The 18,930-nt window shown below is 39.0% G+C and overlaps 1 protein-coding gene across 1 annotated transcript in view; it reads left to right on the forward strand.

Moving 5' to 3' along the window:
* The window catches only part of MYBPC1 (myosin binding protein C1), a 48,928-nt gene that overhangs the window by 18,397 nt on the left and 11,601 nt on the right, over nt 1-18,930 (forward strand). Inside the window, exons 13-26 of the mRNA XM_063323376.1 lie at nt 5-171; nt 1,715-1,877; nt 3,176-3,282; nt 4,531-4,664; nt 5,791-5,947; nt 6,592-6,696; nt 7,358-7,546; nt 8,993-9,127; nt 9,200-9,280; nt 12,621-12,689; nt 13,807-13,974; nt 14,456-14,544; nt 15,923-16,118; nt 16,888-17,027. Coding sequence (XP_063179446.1) covers nt 5-171; nt 1,715-1,877; nt 3,176-3,282; nt 4,531-4,664; nt 5,791-5,947; nt 6,592-6,696; nt 7,358-7,546; nt 8,993-9,127; nt 9,200-9,280; nt 12,621-12,689; nt 13,807-13,974; nt 14,456-14,544; nt 15,923-16,118; nt 16,888-17,027 — 1,900 coding nt within the window. The remainder of the gene's footprint in view (nt 1-4; nt 172-1,714; nt 1,878-3,175; nt 3,283-4,530; nt 4,665-5,790; nt 5,948-6,591; nt 6,697-7,357; nt 7,547-8,992; nt 9,128-9,199; nt 9,281-12,620; nt 12,690-13,806; nt 13,975-14,455; nt 14,545-15,922; nt 16,119-16,887; nt 17,028-18,930) is intronic.

Below are 18,930 nucleotides of genomic sequence, written 5' to 3' on the forward strand. Positions count from 1 at the left end.
TTAGGTTTAGGAATGGTGTAGAACTTCCCAATGACCCCAAATCTCGCTATCGAATCAAGGTTGAGGGTAAAAAACACACTTTGATCATAGAGGAAGCTGCAAAAAATGACAATGCAACTTACTCAGTAATGACAACTGGAGGCCAATCAGAAGCTAAGCTTTCAGTTGACTGTAAGTACAATTCTATGATTCTATAATACATCTTGCTCTTGAATTGGTATGTCACAGTTTACTAGTTTACAGAAAGAAATAATTTGCCTGCCTTTTCCTGGGGGTTTAAAGGAAAACATATCTTCCATACCAATTTCTTTGCTGCAAATCTCCGGAACAGTGACTTTCCTTTAGACATTGTTTGCAGTAACAGTCCTGCTTGAAAACTTTCTGTCACTCTGTTAAGATAGAAAACAAAGCTATCCATCCAAAGACATAATAGGTCAGCAAAGTGAAAATTTCAAGGGAAGTATCTGCTTTTCTTTAATCCTTTCAGGTTTTCACAGGAAAGCCAAAACAAGGCTTTTTAGCCAAAATCAGAAAAAAAAGTATACTGAAAAAAATAAGTGGTTCTATAACTAGGCATATTGTTTACAGGCATCAGGGTCACTTGACCTGAACTCATAGGCACAAACACATGCCTGTGTAGCTCCCTCAGTATTGTTTATGCAATAGCTCTTTAAAATTCCTGTGGGTTTTAGCAAAGTGTTATCATGCATTATGCATAAACATACACTGGTTTGTAACACTTATACTGCTTTTTACTATTTTGTAAAAAGTGGCATCTTCAGCACAACCAATTCATGCTGTTCTATTATCAAGTTGGAAATGATCCTCCATGCTGTTGGGCTCCGTCATCTTTCTTTTCATGCATCTTCTTCTAAGGGTTTTCCAACTGGCTTTCTATAAAACGCTACCTTTCCCAACACTCTTTGTTTCCTATGTCAGGTTATCGTCAGGGATATTTACTGCATATAGGTGGTACTGTGTGTTCAGCCTGGACTCTGGTCTACAGCATCTAATCTTCCAGAAAGTGGAAGTGAACTGGGGCACCAATTCTCAGACTCAAGTTTTACAAAAGCTAGTAATATCTGTGGGTATCAATCCGGTGAGTTAAGGCAGTTTAGCAAACATGAGGACGAGTAGTGCATGAAGGTAAGCTTTCTGGCGAGTCAGCCTTTGCTACCAGCCTGACAAAACAGGTTGAGAACTACAGTCCCCACTTGTGATGAAATACTTTGGTAAATCTCCAAATTATCTTGGATTAGCTGGGAGAGCTACGAGAGCAAATAGATCATTGTTAGATCATGGGAAAGGTGGGTTGCAATCCATTCTAGTGCATAGGTCTGGGGGGACAGCAATTTCGCTTCTTTAAAGTTTCTTACTGGACTTGGGTGGATAGAGACACCCTACCTCCAGCACCTACACACCAGAGAGGGGACAGCATTCAAATTTTGCTTCTGAGCTTAGTTCTTCTACTGGAAATACCCATGGAGTTTCCCCTGCCAGGGCTTGGGTATTTCAGGTGACCCTTTCTAAGGCATCAGAGGTCAATTTACGTAGCTTACATGTATATGTTACTGGTATTTTGACTTGAGAACTTTATTATTGGAGGCATTTTTCTGATTTGAAGACCTTTGTGATGGCTAGTAGCAGCTCTGTGACAGAATTTTGAATTACTGTGTAATATTAGTATTAATATCTCTGCTTCTGTTTTCCTAAGTGAGACCACTGAAGATATCACTCGCACTAGAAGACCAGACTGTGAGGCTTGGACAGGAAATCCACCTGAAGTGTGAGATATCTGAGAATGTGGCAGGGAAATGGTACAAAAATGGGCAACTGGTTGAAGCTAGTGACCGTGTAAAGCTTTATCACAAAGGAAGGTAAGCCTGTTGTGTATCAACTTGACTTTTGATGGAATGACATTGTAGAGATGTGCCAATATGTGGATTACTTCACTAAAAATTATCTGGTAAAGAATCCTAACCTCTGTCCCTCAAACACATTTATTTTTATCATCATAAAAAACATGTCTCCTTATCCCCGTTCATCTTGTGGCTTTTGGCTGTGGAGGACAACAATCAAATCCTTGATCCATCTAAGTTCAAGCTATTAATTTTTATTGACACTGTTGCTGTTAGTATGGAATATGAAGTAGTAAAGTAAAATAATTGTCAGATGTTATTAAAAATGCACAGCTTTTAAATGTCTGTTTTTCTCATAGCTTCTGTTTGTGTCAGCTCAGACCATGCACCTCTGCCCATGCAAAGTGTGTAGGGATATCAGGTCCCTTTGCATTTATAATCCATCCTTTTTTACAGAAAGTGTGTCAGTCAAAAAAATAAACAAAAAAACCCAACAACAACAAAAAACAACCAACCAAACAAAAAAAACCCAGTTTTTTTTAACTTTAAGTACATCCCCTTCACTTCAGTTTAGCAGACCGTTCATACAGCGGGGAAATGCACTTGTGAAGATGCTCCTAAGCAGGCTGTGAAATATTCGCATTGACTCCGTAATGCTCACTAAGCTGCAGTAAGGGACAAGTGCCAGCTGTGCAATGACCCCTTGGACTGACATAAGCTGAAGCTCCCCTTCAGCCATGTAGGCCCATAGGGTGAGGTGAGGGAAAGGGGAGCAGGAAGGGCACAGAGGTGAGTCCTACCTTGAATAAAGCTTAGACACAGCAGATGATAGGAGAGCAAAAATACCATCGTACGGAAAATGCAGTTAGGTAGTAAGAGCAGCATATGCTTCGCTCACCTATTTCTTTATTTTAGTAAACAAATAATAGATCGGATCCTTCCACAAAAAACAGTCTACCAAAAGTCAAAATATTCCCACAATGGGATCACCTAAAGATTTCTTCTTGAACAACCAATGGCAGCAGCACAGAATCCTTGTGTCAAAGAGATTACACTCCTGTATTTTTCTACGTTTGCGTTCAAAAAAAAAAATACTAGAATTGGTTTCATTATTTGGTGGTTGTCTAAATAATATTTCTTACAAATCGCACAGTATTTAATCAGCTCAAATACCACTAAGCAGCCAGCAAAGTATTTTTAGTCAGTAATTTTACACACCTGCACAGACCTCCTAAACTTTTCACGGAGTTTTTCCTTATAGCTTCAAGCAGCCTTCCAAAATAATTTACGTTGATTTCTTTTTCAATTTTTTACAGAATCCACAGATTTGTTATAGCGAGTGCTGCCGTTGATGATGAGGGTGAATACATGTTTGTACCAGATGCCTATAATATTAATATTCCATGCAAAGTACGTGTTGTGGGTAAGTATATGGCACAGTGACTTATACCTAACATCTCTTTCTCTGACCTTTGGAAATTAAAAGCAGCGTGAAATATCCTTGATTACAATCACTTTGTTTCCTCTGAGCAGGCACCTACCAGAGAAAACAGACCTGCTGCTTTGGCAAAGGGCAAGTGAGTTAGTCAGAGAGCGCTTTGCCTTGTGCTCAGCATCTGCCCATAGTTTACAAGCCTGGGGAAAACTCCCAGGGAAGCGTTCTTGGTGTTGGATTCCTAAACCTAAACCACGACTAAGTTTTTTTGTAAAACACCTGTTGTTATCCTCTTTTCAGACATACAGCATTGTCATCTTTGAAGAACTGGCTTGCTGACATTGCAAAACGTGATTTAGTTTGGTAAAAGATTAGTGGAATAAGCACATATTTACCTCTTCCCTTAAATGATATCTACAGAGCAAAATGTTTCTGGCCAGCTTTTATTCACTCAGCAAAACAGAAGGCTTGTTAATGATCATGGTCTTTCAAAAAAATATAAAACAAGGCATTGACTCTTCCTACAACAATACCTCACTGGCTTTTGACTGCAGCCAGCAACTTGGAAGTCAAAAGGAGAGCAATATAAATGACAAAAGTTTTAGAAAATATGTTCTTTAATTGAAGCTGAAAGAAGTGGGATATCTGTGTTAGAAAAAGTATTGGCAAGGTCCAGGGAGAATGAAGAAGTTGGGGGTAGTAGGGGGTATGCCCAGCGATACAACTTCCAACGTATTTTAAAAAGTTGTAAGAGCATATTTAGCACTTGTTCTCCATACGCATGGGGTACAACAAAAGTGACCACTTCATTTTCAGAAAAGCGAGTTATGTTAAGAAAACTTTTAAACTCTAAGAACAGGGATGTCTCAAGCATGCTAAAAAGTGTTATAGAAGGCCTGCAATGGAAATTCTCAAGAACCACTTAGAGAAAATCTCTCTCAGAAGTTACCTAAACAAACATAATTCTGCCTCGGGAAGATAGATTATTTATTTTTTTTATGGTCCTACTATTCAAAAATTTCTATGGTGCCATGATTTGTTTTTTATCAGACAGCTATTCTCTTAAAAAGAAAATTTCTTCATAGATTTTCTTCCTAACAAAAAATCAGTTGATTAAAAATACTGGGAAAATACAAAACACAGAGCATGTTTCTCCATGTTGCAGACATGTGCCAGGTCACTGAACTCTCAAAGTGGCAGCCGCATGGCAAATTTGGACAACCTTTCCTTTTTCAGATCCTCCTAAACTCCATCTGGATGGTCTTGGGGAAAATAACACTGTGACGGTAGTGGCAGGAAGCAAACTACGACTTGAGATCCCCATCACTGGCGAGCCAACTCCAAAAGTCATGTGGAGCAAAGGGGACAAGGTACATTGTCTTTATACATGTCTCTCTAGCTTAACAAGGGGCCTTTTCCTTCAAAAGATAACCTCTAGCCTTGTGAAAACATTGATTTTAATGGCAGAAAATAAGGAGATGCATTTTATCTAAAAAACTCTCCTTGCTCAAAAATGAAGGGTAAAATGAATAAATATTATTTAGTGTCTTTTGGGGGAAAGGGTGAAATTAATGAAGGAAAAAATAGTTTTCTATAAATAAATTGTAAAAGGAGAATGACATATGAGATACAGAAGAAAACTAGTGAAAATCTACCAAATGTCTAGTCCTTGTGTACATACTGTGCAGAATAGCTACCAGGTTTTGACAGGAAGCCATCGTATGGTCCAGTTTTGGAAAATGAAAGATAAAATTCTGATGGAGTGTCAAGTCTCGAATGAAACAATAGGCTGGGCAATTGATTTCTTGCATCTGGTGGTTTTATGCAAAACTTCGCACAGGTCAATCCCTGGCTGCGTAATACCAAAAAGCCACTTTTCACATTTAAATTTTCACTCTGGCATGTGGAAGCTGGAACATGTTATTATTACTGGATTCATCAGACCTATTTGGACAAATCTCTGACTAGTTTTTTTTTTCAAATATTAATTGTAGTATCACCACTGTGGACTTGTCCAAATAGGGAATTATTCTAGGAGAGGTCTTAGTCCAGAATATGTGCCAGCATTTGAAATTTGTGAGGACAAACTACTGACCATTGCAATCCCTCTGACCTTTAAACTGAATGAATTGCATTTCAATCTGCCTTTTGGGAGAATATACCGCTCTCCATCAAACTGATGACAGCTACTGTTGACAAAGGCATGTTTTTCCCACAGGACGAGTAAGCCTGGTGCCTCTTCCTTTCAGATGCAATGGCTGAACTGAGTACTAAACAGTTACCATATTTTGAAGTTATTTATTTGTCCCTCAGTTATTTTGTCTTTTTTCTGATTATTGGGTGACTAGAATCCTGAGCTTTAGTGTGTTTTTTCTTATAGTTGTTTTAGCATTTTTGCTGAAGTGTCCTGTACTGCATTTGGCTGTTGATTTTTGAGCAGTTTGATTCTCAAATCCAGAAAATATGACTTTTCCCTCTGCTTACTTGGATTCCTAGTGGATCACAGACAGCGGAAGAATACGGGCAGAAACTTACCCAGACAGCAGCTGTCTGGTCATTGATACAGCTGAGAGGGAAGATTCAGGTCCTTTCAGAATAACGTTAAAGAATGAAGCTGGAGAGGACTCAGCTCTAATCAACATTAAAGTGGTTGGTAAGTCATGCAGAACAGCGCACCCAAGCCATGTCTTTTATCATAGCCCTTTTCAATAAATGCTCCTTGAAGAGCCCTACTTTTCTGCACCCCAACAAGAGACAAATTCTTCCTCTATCTGAAGGATCTCTTCCATAAATGCTGTCCTCCCTAGCTACCAAACTGTTGTAGATTCTCAGAAAACTTCTATTTCCCTGTTTGTCCCCATTTTCATTGAGCTGCAAGGATCCCAAGGCCCAATGCTACTGAAGGACACAGAAGCTTAGCATAGGATTTAAGTAGGAGTTAATTATCACCCTGCTGCCACCTTACATTGCAAGGGCCAGACTTGTGCAGTTGCCTCAGGCACCTCAGGGTGCCCTTAACACTCTCTGTTCTCCATGTGGCTGTGGGCCCTGTCTTACCACGTGCCCTCAAGCGCCTCTCAAGTGTCTCAACTGTGCTGAAGAGCTTAGCCTTCCTAACCACCTGCCAGGATCCACAAAGACCTTCTTTTTCTCTCTCACCTCATTAGGAACTCTTGTTGCACTTCAAAAACTATCCAGATTTGTTTCTTATTTGACACTTTTTATTTCAACCCATGCAAAAAGAAGAAAGTTGTTTTTTGGAGGCTTTTTAAATAATATTTACTTTGTCTACAACAGATGTACCTGATCCTCCTCAGTCACCAAATGTGACTGAGGTGGGTGAAGACTGGTGTGTTATGACCTGGGAACCTCCAGCAAATGATGGTGGATCACCCATCTTAGGTACATATTTTCCTTCTTTTTTTTTTTTTTTTTTCCTGTAGTGATGCTCTAATATAGATAAAAGCAACAAACCCCAAATAATGGAACCCATAGGATCAGAGTTTAGCTCAGGCCCTGGAGAGCTGTATTTCAAGTATCCAGTTGCAAGAATGCTCTAGCCAATCTTTGAATTTATCGGATACCTGTTTTTCTAATGCTTTGAGATTTGCCATTTTGTATGTTGCCACATTATTAATCCCCTTACTTGGAAGACAACCTCTTATAATACCACATTTTGAACAGTTAGCTTGTTTGAATGTCAGCAGGAATTTCAGAAAAAATTTAGTGAGTAAATTGGAATATTTTCTAATACACTGAACCAAGAGGAAAGTCAGAGGGGCCCAGAGGCCAGCAGAATCGGGCACTTTCCACTGAACTAAATACAGCAGTGTTGTAAGTGAAGTCAGAAAAGAGCTCATACGTGGCTGTGAAAGCCAAACAGGTGATTATCAGATAGCTTGCAATGGCAAAAATTTGGCAATAACCCCTAAACCACTCTGAGGCTAGAAGGGGATATTGAAGCGTGTCCAGAAAATACACCATTGGGCAGTCAAAAAATAGCTCCCTCACTACTGAGCTTTATGCTACCACTTAGTACAATAAAATTTTGTTTGGTCAATAGGATATTTCATTGAAAGGAAAAAGAAACAAAGCTCCAGATGGATGAGGCTGAATTTTGAACTGTGTAAAGAAACAACTTTTGAGCCAAAGAAGATGATTGAAGGTGTTGCTTACGAGGTCCGAGTATTTGCTGTCAATGCAATAGGCATTTCCAAACCAAGTATGCCTTCAAAGTCCTTTGTTCCTTTAGGTAAGTAATCAAGAGCATAGAGATAGGTATGCATTCAGAAAATTATCATTAAGACATTATTACAGTCATCTAATTACATAACTCTAGTTCTCGTGGCACTTATGTTGCTCAGGATCTGTCTTTATTAGGTGTTGCATAAACTATATCTCTATCCCTGAAGGATTTATAGTCTTTTATAAACAAAAAAACAAGGACATATAAACAGAAAAATGCTGCACTACAATAAAATAGCGATATACTATAGGTGAGCCTGATATGGTCAATACTATGGTCAATATGTTTTAAGAAACAGAACTAATATTTCTATGTTTTTGTGTATCATAAGTACCTCCTGAGCCAAACTATTGCCAGTCAAACTGGCAATTTAGGAAACTGATAAAGACAATGGATTATAGCCTTGGTTGTTTTGTGTCTTTCTCCTGCTATAAGTTGAGTCAGGCACTGGCTTTTAGCCAAAAATGGTCAGAAAAAGCAATCAGAAGTCTAAACATCACTATTTGTAGGCTGCACTGTATGAAAAGGAGACTTGCTTTCATGTTTCACTACTTAGGTTTTGTTGTTACACAGTAGTTTGCAATTCAACAATGTACATGTATTTACAAATAATCCATAAATTTCCATTTTAAAAAAATATTCAGGTATACAATCCATCATAAAGGTAGAAGTCTATGTAAAAAATTAAGCAAATTTGCCCAATATTGCAATAAGTCATACGACAAGACACATTTGAATAATCCCTAATTTCACTCTATGCCTCTTGGACCCCCATCAGCTGAAGTAGGGTTGGGGTTTTTTCCCAGAAAGAGATCACATATTTTCAATATCCTTTTGCAGACAATCCAGATTAGGCTAGGTCATATTTTATACTATTCTACATATCATCTTATTGCTTTATATTAATTTAACAGCTACAGGGCCTTGTTGTTCCCCTAGTGACAGACTAATTTGGTGGCCCCTTCATATAAAGAATCAGATTTCCAAACTATTGTGACATACACAAGCCTCCCTAAAAGAAAGGTGACTTGTTCTGAAGGCCAGCAAAGGTTCCCCACCTTGCTCAGCAACACCCCCACAATGCAGAGGAGGAGGAAGGTGGTGGCTGCTACAGCATGTTCTCCTCTTGCCAGAAAACACCTGCTGTTGTAGAATACACTACTCACAACTTCTCTGCTCTACCTTCCACCACTCTGTCCTTCTCACTCTTCAGCAGAAGGAATTTAGCTCTGGGTTAGGCTGTGAGCGGACATAGGATAAGGTACCTGCTTCTCCTAGTTTGGTCCAAATTGGGCAAGACATGCCAGGAATGATTGGAAACACCTGGTAGGCAGGATTTAGCCTCTCACCTGACAGTTTGACGATGCTAAATTAAAGGAATACACACCATAAATGTAAGCCTTTAATTGTAACCCGGTTTTCTGCCTTCTCCCTGCTGTTTGCTCCCTTCAGCTGTTACCAGTCCACCAACTCTGCTGGCAGTGGATAGTGTGACGGATACCTCAGTTACAATGAAATGGAGGCCACCAGACCACATCGGAGCGGCAGGGTTAGATGGCTATGTTGTAGAGTACTGCTTTGAAGGAAGTAAGTGACAACGACTGTGGTATGTTACTCATAGTTCAAGTAGGTGAGACTTCTCCATTTTTTTCTCTACAGGTGCTACATACTCTTACTTTAAGGCAGGGACTAATCAGTCAGAAAACCTCAAGCAGCAGGGTTGTGTTCAGGCTTCCTTTGGTTTGTATTCCAGATCCTGCCCGTTAATGGGTTGTTGTTCAACCCGTCTTACATTGGATCTGAAATCCAAATCAAAAGCCATATAATCTGTCGTAGCATATCAAGTACCGTGTTAATGCCTATCCTCTTTTTTGAGCTAAATGAAGAGTCAATGCAGTAAAGAGTGGATGGATGAATGAATAGGAAATAATGAATAGCTACAAGTGTCGTCCAAAATATTTGCAGCTTGGCTGGGTTTTAGGGACAGGAGGTCCTTGGTGTGGTAAATCCCTTTCTTGACATATTACTAATTGGCTACTTTGAGTGCCAGTTCCCAATACTTAGGACAGACAGATTCCCCAATAGCTGGCTGTAGAAGTTTTCTACGCATGCAAAGTTCATGGCTGGATATTGAATTTCTCCAACATTTCAGTGTAGTTAAACGCAGGCTCTTTATGTCCATCTAAGACATAAATCTATACAGAACTGAAAACAAAAGATAAAGACATAAGAGACTAAATAATTCATGAGAGTAAAAGAACAATGAATAGGGAAATATCATTTATATTTTACAATTAAGAGTCTTTGGTGATCCAGCAGCAGAAACAGTATTTTCCATCAGATTTTCTTCTGAACTGGCATCAAATGAATTCTACTTTCAAAAAGTAAAATCCACCGACTCCTGGGTAAGTATCAAATAGACTGGAGTGGTATGTGCAACACCCAGCCTCTGTGGGCCAACGCCAATCAGTGGGACTCCAGCAATGTTGTGTGTTTGGATGAATGGAACACGGCTCTCTTCAGCTCCACTAGCTGCTGCTCTTAACTGCGCTGTAAATGAGTTGGACACTTTTTTTTCATAAAGGCATTTAATTCAACAAAAGCTTTCATGAATGAGGTCCTGGAGACGAGAGGTAGAGGACAGAACTGGTCATTCACACTGTCACGTGTTTCAGATTAAGACAATCCAGGAAAACAGTAGTTCACAAAAGTGGTCAGATACCGCAGGAGCAGAGTGCCCGCAGTTCTCACTCAGGCGAGTGGGAGAGGGAGCGAAGAAGAACCGCTGGCTTTTCTCAGGAGCGCTCAGCATCTTATAGTATTGAGCTGCATATCTGTAAGGAGCAGGAACAGACTGCAAGAAGCTCAGAGTTCTGGAGAAGATTACCTGAAGTCAGACACAGCTGGAATGGTAGGAAGGGTTCTCCTTGTATATTGGGAGAGAGCTGCGGGAACAGTTCAGAAGGAGTAAGTATGCAGTTTTACATCAAGATGCACCATTCCTATAGTGTTTCCATTGCACAGACAAGTTGTCTGGGAATATAAAGGGGACTGTCAATGTGAGGATTTCTGCATATTCTGTATATTATGCTCTGTATAGCACTGGTAGGATGGTGGGGGAAAAGTTAAAAGTGTTTGTAATATATCATTGTCATAAACCCCCTGACATTACAGCATGTGATTTCCAAATGAGGTGACAAGAGAGGATAAGAAATGTATATATGCTAATGCAAACTATGGTGTTTGGAGGAATCTTCCAAATCTATCTTTTAATGACTATTAGACAGAAGATCATTGTATACCTGTTGAATGGAACAAATTCTTTACTTTTGTTTTTTTCAGATAGGTTTAAAACATATGAAGATACAACAAAATGGCAGTCAAGTCTGTCATTTTATTGTTACCTACCTCAGTTAAAATACAATGGGTACAATGTATTTTACATAGCTTTCTGAGTGCTTCTGTATATCTATATATGCCTCCTATATATGCATATACATCTATATATACACAATTGGCATTATTTATGTATATATGCTATGAAAACAGTTAGGAATAAGGTAGAAGATACCAATTAAAAAAGACGCGTTATTGGAATATGCATCCTTTTCTCTATGTTCAGTCTTTTTTTTTCTTTCTTGCATTATCTCAATCCCTCCTTTTCTCAGTCCTTTCAGTGCCTGTTCTACCTCTAACTAATTTCTTCTATACTGTTTAACGACTCTTTAATTTCAAGGTACTTCTTATGACTGTCTATATTCATTCTGCTGCTCATTTCTTTTAGTTATCTGTTTGTAAACTCACTTGTCTTCACCTTCTCCATTCTTTAATCATTGTCATCAAGGCAGTTTTAAAGAGGGCTTTTTTGAGACTTCCTTATAGCAATCATTAGGAGAAATCACAGTCTGAAAATAATAAGACAACATATATATATGTAATTATAATTTAGAAGAGTTATGTACTGTAAGCATTGGTTTGGCTTCGCAAAAATTTGGTATTTGTCTGAACCTCATAACTTGATCAACATGGTGGACTCTAGGATTTCCTTAACTATGGTAGCACCTTTGACAGCTGACTGTGTATATTGCTGAACTGGAGTCTCATCATGAGTATCAGGATCAGGCATTGCATAGGTGGGAATAATGTGAACATTGAACTCCCCTTCCCAGGGATAGTTTAGAACATCCAACTTGAACCTCTTGCTGTGGTGATGTGGAGTAGACCATATCTCAGTGACATGGTAGAACTCAATTCCTAGTAATATAGGCTGCTGACTCGTTCTTGTTTGACATTTCAGGGGTAGTCTGATGAACTTGGCCCTAGTTTTATCTGCCTTTAAAGGGTCATTGTACCTGCAGATGATCTGTTTTTATAGCTAGGAAATAAGCACTTCAGAGAGTCTCTCTTGGCTGAGATCTTTGCCAGTGAACCCATCTAGGACCATGCACAGATACTAGAATAGTATTTTTACTATCCTGAAAATAGCCAACCCCAGGATTCCAGGAAATCCAGGGAAGTCATAGCTTTGTCCAGGAAATAAAGCCTTAGTGATTACATCATATCTGTCATCATCCATGGTTTTGGCCTTCTTTAATTTTCTTTCTATGTTGCCTTTAGCTAAATGTGTTCTCTTCCTCTGTTTCCCCACGTTTTTTTCCAAGACTTCTCTTTTTCTGTCTCTCTTACTCAGAATACTTCTCTGAATTTCTTCACTCTTCTCTGATGTGTTTTCTTCTCCTTCTACACTTTCTCCCATCATCATTTTGTTTCATTTCTCTCCCTTCCAAATGTTCCTTTTGTCTCTTTCTTTCCAGGGCTGTGATCAGTCCCAAAGACAAAAACCAACCTTATCTCCTCCTCTTCATTTATCCTTTATCTTTCCTGTGAGCATCATGCATAACTGTTCTTTGATCTAGATGCCCTCTACCTATCTCTTTCCTCCCTGCAGTCTCCCTAAATACAGGTCCTCTAAATCTTTAAAGCCCAGCATCTATCTTTGCATACTTACTAACAGGAATTGCTAACCACTGACAAAATGCTCCATCTGTGTGAAAGTGGGTGTCTCTGATTAATTTTAAAGATGGATTCTCACAAGGTATATCGGCAGATCAGTCTGAGGAATTGCTGGAGCCACCTTTTAACCGGGAAGGTACGGTATTCAACAAAGGATATACATCTTCTTTAATAAAAGAAAAACTCTCTTCATAAAAGTAAAGATAAATTTCTGAGAGTGAATTTTAGGGGCAACAGTCTACGGAATTTTCTGTAGTCCGTGTATAAGGGGAGGGGGAGGTGTTTGGGAAACAGTCATTGATTGCAATCCTCTTCTGCTAGAAGCTGAAAGAAGCAGCTCGAAGGAGAACTTAATTCCTAAAAGTAAGACCCACAGTTATGAAAATGTACCACAGTATTGCGCGTGAAGTCTACAGGGCTCTCCCGCTTATAATAGTTCTCTTGTCTTCTGCGCCAATATTAAAATTCTATCTTTATATGATGTGGAAGGTATTGATACTGTCTTGCTACTGCGTAAATTTGACTTCCAAATGTCAAGGTGCCAGCAGTGTTAAAAGTGATCTGTTTAGAGGACAAGGTGGAAAAGAAAGTATCATTTGTAGTTGAAGCTTTTTGAAAGACTGTACTGTTTCCATCGCTCTATGGAGTACATGCAACTGCCTGGGGTAGGATAAAAAAATCCAAGGATGCTGTAATTACATGAATAATTCTGACACAGCCTTCCTTTTTTAAAGGCACCAGGAGAGATGGTGTTTCATTGCAATTTGTAAATATTCTGTGTTTCTCTCATCCCTGCAGTCTCACTGGTAGTTTCAAGGGTACTCACTACTGGTCTAATTGTGATATTATTGAAATTAACTGTAAAACCCATTTCTCTCCAAGGAAACTGTTAAAGCAATGCTGAGTGCTTTTGGAAATATACTCTATGTCCCCCTTGTTTCCTATCAATCAGCTGAACTTAAAGACTAATCAGTTTTCTCGCTGAAAATTAAATGATAGACACATTCTAAAAGCATTTGTTTCTCTAAATATATAATCAGGAGAAATGCTTAAAGGTTTGAAACGTTTTTCCTACGTATGATTAAACTGAATCAATATCATGTTATAGCATAATTAGAAAAACAAATCAGAGGTATTCATCAGAATATATGGAAAATATTACCGTTCTGTACTTTTACTCATTCGCAAAGTGGATGTATTTATAACTCCCTATTCTTTTGATTCGTCCTCCCCTCCTCTTTTCCCTAAACTAGCTGATGAGTGGATCGTGGCTAACCCGGAGCTGACAGACAAAACAAAGTTTACTATCAATGGCCTGCCGACTGGCTCGAAAATCCTTGTGAGAGTAAAAGCTGTGAATGCTGCTGGTGAAAGTGAGCCCAGGTACCACCCACAGCCTATTCTAGTCAAGGAAGTGATAGGTAAGATCCTCCTGCCTACACTCACCCACAAATACACTCTGCTTCCATACTTAGTTCATTTTTTAAGGCTAATACTTGTCAGAAACTCATGATATGGCCTTACAAACCCATTGTTCAGTGGGTAGAAATCATGAAACCACCTTTATTGGCAATAATATTGGCAATTAGTTTTATGTGTTCCATTTCCAAGCCTTCATTGCTCAGCCTTTCAAGGCTTTTTTTTTCTGCAGAACTTGATGTTGCTTTTTTTTGAGTTGCACTAAATTTCTCACCTGTTCCTACCACCATAACATTAGGTGTTACAGAAACCAATAGTGTACTACATGTAACATTGTCGACCAAGAAATTTAAGATACCTCACTCATTGGTCGCTTCTGGAAATTGTAGACCACAGAGTCTCCTATTTACACTGATGCCCACCAGTACTGCCTAAGTCAGAAAAGAAGATGAATGTCAAACACAAGCTTTTGGCTTTTTTCAGAACCTCCAAAGATTCGTCTACCAAGACACTTAAAACAAACCTATACTCGAAGAGTTGGAGAAACTGTGAATCTCGTTATTCCTTTCCAGGTAAGAACTAAAAACACTGACAGGAAAATACTACTTTTTCTTACATTGCTACATTTTAATTTCTTTCTGTGTAACTTTAGCCAGCCAGTAAGTTAACTTAAGCAGATGTGGAAGCACACAGAAGTACACAGGTGCTTGAAAGCTTTAGCTTAGACGTCTCAAAGAAACTATATTAAGCAAATTAATGAAACGGGTAACTAGCTTAAATAGATTGAATTGTCATCTGTCATCCTAAGGACACTTCTAAATCCTCCCAGTAGACATTACATGTGAGATAATTGCTAGCACAATGCAAAATGGTTACACCGGCAGTAGTTAGATATGATATCAAGGATGGGACTGTAGCATTTAATCTTTTTCTTGTCTTGAGAGAGGAAAAGGCAGGGGGAAAGTGGGCAGAGTTGCACTGTCTCCTATAGAAACTGCAACTTCTAAATTCTTGAGATCCCAGCTCTAATATGACTCCTTCCAAGGATATAGCACACGTTTTCCCACAGCATCATGTTAACCTTCATTCCCATACCTTTTTCAACAGTGACTGCTTCTCTACCTGCAGGGTCCTTATTCTTCTGAATAAAAGAATTACAGGAGAATTAATTTCTATTTCATCTCTCCACACCTAAATATACTGGCTGGGCATAATCCAGCTTCTACAAGGCTGTTAAAAGCCTAATAGAAGCTTGGTCAGCAATTCATTGCAAGATACGCTGCTCTTGAGAAATTAAAGGAATATTCTATGGTTATTCTCTAAGATAAGGCATTCAAAAAGACATGAGATTACCCTTTTTGGACAGCATCTGCAAATCATTTGCCTCTGGAAGGCAAATGCCATGGCAAAGTACATGGAGTTCACTTTGATTTAAGTGGGCACTACTAGGCCCATAAAAACAGCACAAAAAAGATGTCAGTCAAGTCTACTTACTTAGCTATTTCAACTGCTTTTGCAATGAAAGAAGAGAGTTTGGGATCCCTGGAGGTTCAGTCCACTACTTTCCTCCTTCACTGGCAATGTAGAGAATGCATATACTTCCAGAGGGTGAAATGTTTTGTTCTGCATTTTCTGGGTTTTTTTTCTCCTTTTTTAGAAAACTGGAAATTCATTGTCAAATTTAGCCAGAAAGTTAATTGTCAAATTTATCCAGAATTTGCAAATATTTTCAGTCTCCTGGGGGAAAAAAAAATAGGGGGGAAGAACACTGCATATTAGGTGAATTAACATGATTGTATCTCAAATGCTGTATGATTTAAAAAAGAATTCTCAGTTTCTTTCAGGATGGATTTTATTTCCCGCTTGGGAAAAATGAGAAATAAACCTGTTTTCTCTCCCACCCTTTTCTCTCCGAAAATCACATACAAATTTCTTCCTGGCTTCTTACAGGGAAGACCAAGGGCAAAAGTATCATGGCAGAAAAATGGTTCTCCAATTGACAAGAATCAAATCAACATCCGTAACACTGAAAATGACACTATCATCTTCATCCGAAAGGCAGAAAGGGGACACTCTGGAGAATATGACATGAAAGTGGAAGTAGAGAATCTGGAGGACAAAGCTACGATAGATATTCAGATTGTTGGTATGTTTTGAGAAACAGAAATACATGCATGCCAGAGAAGCAGACTGCAGCCATTCCAAGGCTATGGGAAAGCAGAGGAATCCCAAAGAGCATCTTTCTCCACAGTGATAACTTTCCATGTCCAATTACTCGGCTATAGATTTGTGATCTCTAAGCGAACCTTCCCACACAATGGCAGGTGTTTGTTGGAACATGTCAGACTCTCTTTTTTTCACTGTTATGCTTTTCATGTTCTTGTCTATCCAGAATGCAAGCTTTTTCCAGTTGAGTAGTATCCATAGCCAGAAATGGTAGCAAATTCATAGTAACTTTGACACAAGTGTAACATGGAAGAAATATGAAATGTTGAAAGAACATGAAAGTAGGAAAGACGGACAAGAAAACACATTTACTTTTCATTTTTATCATTCTATTTCTTTATATAATGGGCAAAACTGGTACCACAACCTTCATAATGATTTTTCTGACTGTCTTTTTAGTAACGCATCTTCAACTGGTTTTAACTTCTCCAAAATATCATGTCCTTATGCAGTTAAAGAGTATATGCAGAGTATACTGTACTCACAATGCAATCAAGTTTTTCATACTTCTGACATGTCTTAACTTTGGATGTTGTATTTTGCAAGCTCAACTTTCTTTTGACGTTGGTTTTGGCATATGCGTGTTGTAAGAAAGAGAGAGAGTAATCAAACTAAGTGGATGATGTGTGTAGGAGAGAGAGGGAGAGAGCAAACAATGGAAAAGGTCAGCTGCCATATTCTTGTTACAGATCGCCCAGGCCCACCAGAGGTTGTAACTATTGAGGACGTCTGGGGAGAGAATGTAAATTTATCATGGAAGCCACCAAAGGACGATGGCAATGCTGCCATTACTGGGTACACTATTCAAAAAGCAGATAAGAAGAGTATGGTAAGTAATAAGGAGATGTTTAAAAGGCTGATGTACTTATAAATTCTCCCTTTTAGAAATAAAAAGCCTTACATGTTTAAATTGATGTACGTGGACAAAGCATTGATTAGTCAGTGCTCAGAATATCTTCAAGGCATCTCTAAAAACTCTAAAAATCTTCTGTTCACTGTATCTAAAGCCTAAAAATTGAAATGTTTTCAGATTATCCTAAAGAGGAGGACTAAAAAGGAAAGAACAGGTACATTTGAGGGAAGTAATCCTGTTTTTTTGTCTTTGTCTCAGCAGAGAAAACAAAACCCAAAAATATTTATTAGGAAGTCAGGAGGTTGCTACTAGAATAAAAATGTAGTGCTGTTGTTTTCAAACCCGTAACGTCACAATGTGTAAGTCATTGCCACTCCTTATTACCCATGGCAAAATGGTACATATGTAACTCGTAAACTGCTTTGAGATTTACAGATGAAAAGTGCAATATAGAGATGTTTATTGTTTTCATTACACTAACAGGAATTTTACACTTCCTTAAAAGTTGGATTCTTACATTTAACACTGCAAATTTAAACACTGAAAATCTAGGACTGTATTCTGGAGTTGTCTTATGTAAGAATATCCTTCTGTTGCCCTCCCCCCCCACATGTCCCAGTTTAATATGTTGATCTGCTTCATGGTCTGATGAATTAATTCTTCCTGTGCCACTATTTCCCTTCCCATCCTTGATTTTTGATTTCTCTTCAGACTGTAAGAAGAGATGGTCTCTGTACAGCAACCAGAACAATGATGCCCCCTGTCTCTAAATGACTGTGTTAAGGAGAAAGCAACAGCAGCAGTGTCTAGGGGCATGGATCATTCAGGTCACGGTGTCCCCATATTCTCTGTGGTGTTGAATTTTGCAATTCTGGCACAGCTGGCCGCCTACAGAAAAGTGTTTTCCCAAAGGGCACTTTGGCTCTCAAAGATGACCAGACATCAATGCAAACTGTGGCACAGGGAACTCAGCACAAGTTCATCTTTAGAAAAGCAAGAACACTATGTAGGGCAGAGTAAAGAAAAGCAAAAACATTGCTGTGGTCATATTACACTTTATATTAATTGCATTTTTAGCACTAAACTCATTCAACTCTGTTAGGTATTATGTACTAGGCTAGAAATCACATGTCCTGTTACTGCTGCAAGACTAAAGTGCTAAAACCCACCTCTCCATCTGAGCCTTTAGATATCTGAGGACCCCCTGCATAAAATTACATTCCTCATGAACACTCAATCTGTGGAACAGGAGGTAGATTAGTGCATTGGCCTCTTGTGAGCACAGGTAACTGCAGAGCAACACATGCTACTCCTTTTCTTATCTGCAGCAGTTCCTTCTCCATCAGCAGCGTGGACTAGGAATGAAGGAACCTGCCTTGCCTCGCACAATACAACCTTTGTAATATTGTATTTCTTAAAACAAACCCTCCCAGCTAAGAAATTGTAACAATTTAGTAGGGTTCCCTTTCCATGTGGCCTTTGCTGCTCAGCAGTGAGCTCTGTGGTATTCTCATTATCAGTCATTTCAGATAGACTAATTATTTATTGCCAGTTTCATTATTTTAGTATCCATTAAAAGAAAAAATCTTACTCCCACAAGCTCGATGATCATAGAATAACAGAATGTGTTGGGTTGGAAGGGACCTTTAAAGGTCACCTAGTCCAACCCCCCTGCAGTAAGCAGGGACATCTTCAACTAGATCAGGTTGCTCAGAGCCTCATCAAGCCTGGCCTTGAATGTCTCCAGGGATGGGGCCTCCACCACCTCTCTGGGCAACCTGTTCCAGTGTCTCACCACCCTCATTGTAAAGAACTTCTTCCTCACGTCTAATCTAAACCTACCCTGCTCTAGTTTAAAGCCATTGCCCCTCGTCCTATT

The sequence above is a fragment of the Chroicocephalus ridibundus genome, chromosome 1 (genome assembly GCF_963924245.1).
Source record: "Chroicocephalus ridibundus chromosome 1, bChrRid1.1, whole genome shotgun sequence".
In the NCBI taxonomy this organism is placed as follows: domain Eukaryota; kingdom Metazoa; phylum Chordata; class Aves; order Charadriiformes; family Laridae; genus Chroicocephalus; species Chroicocephalus ridibundus.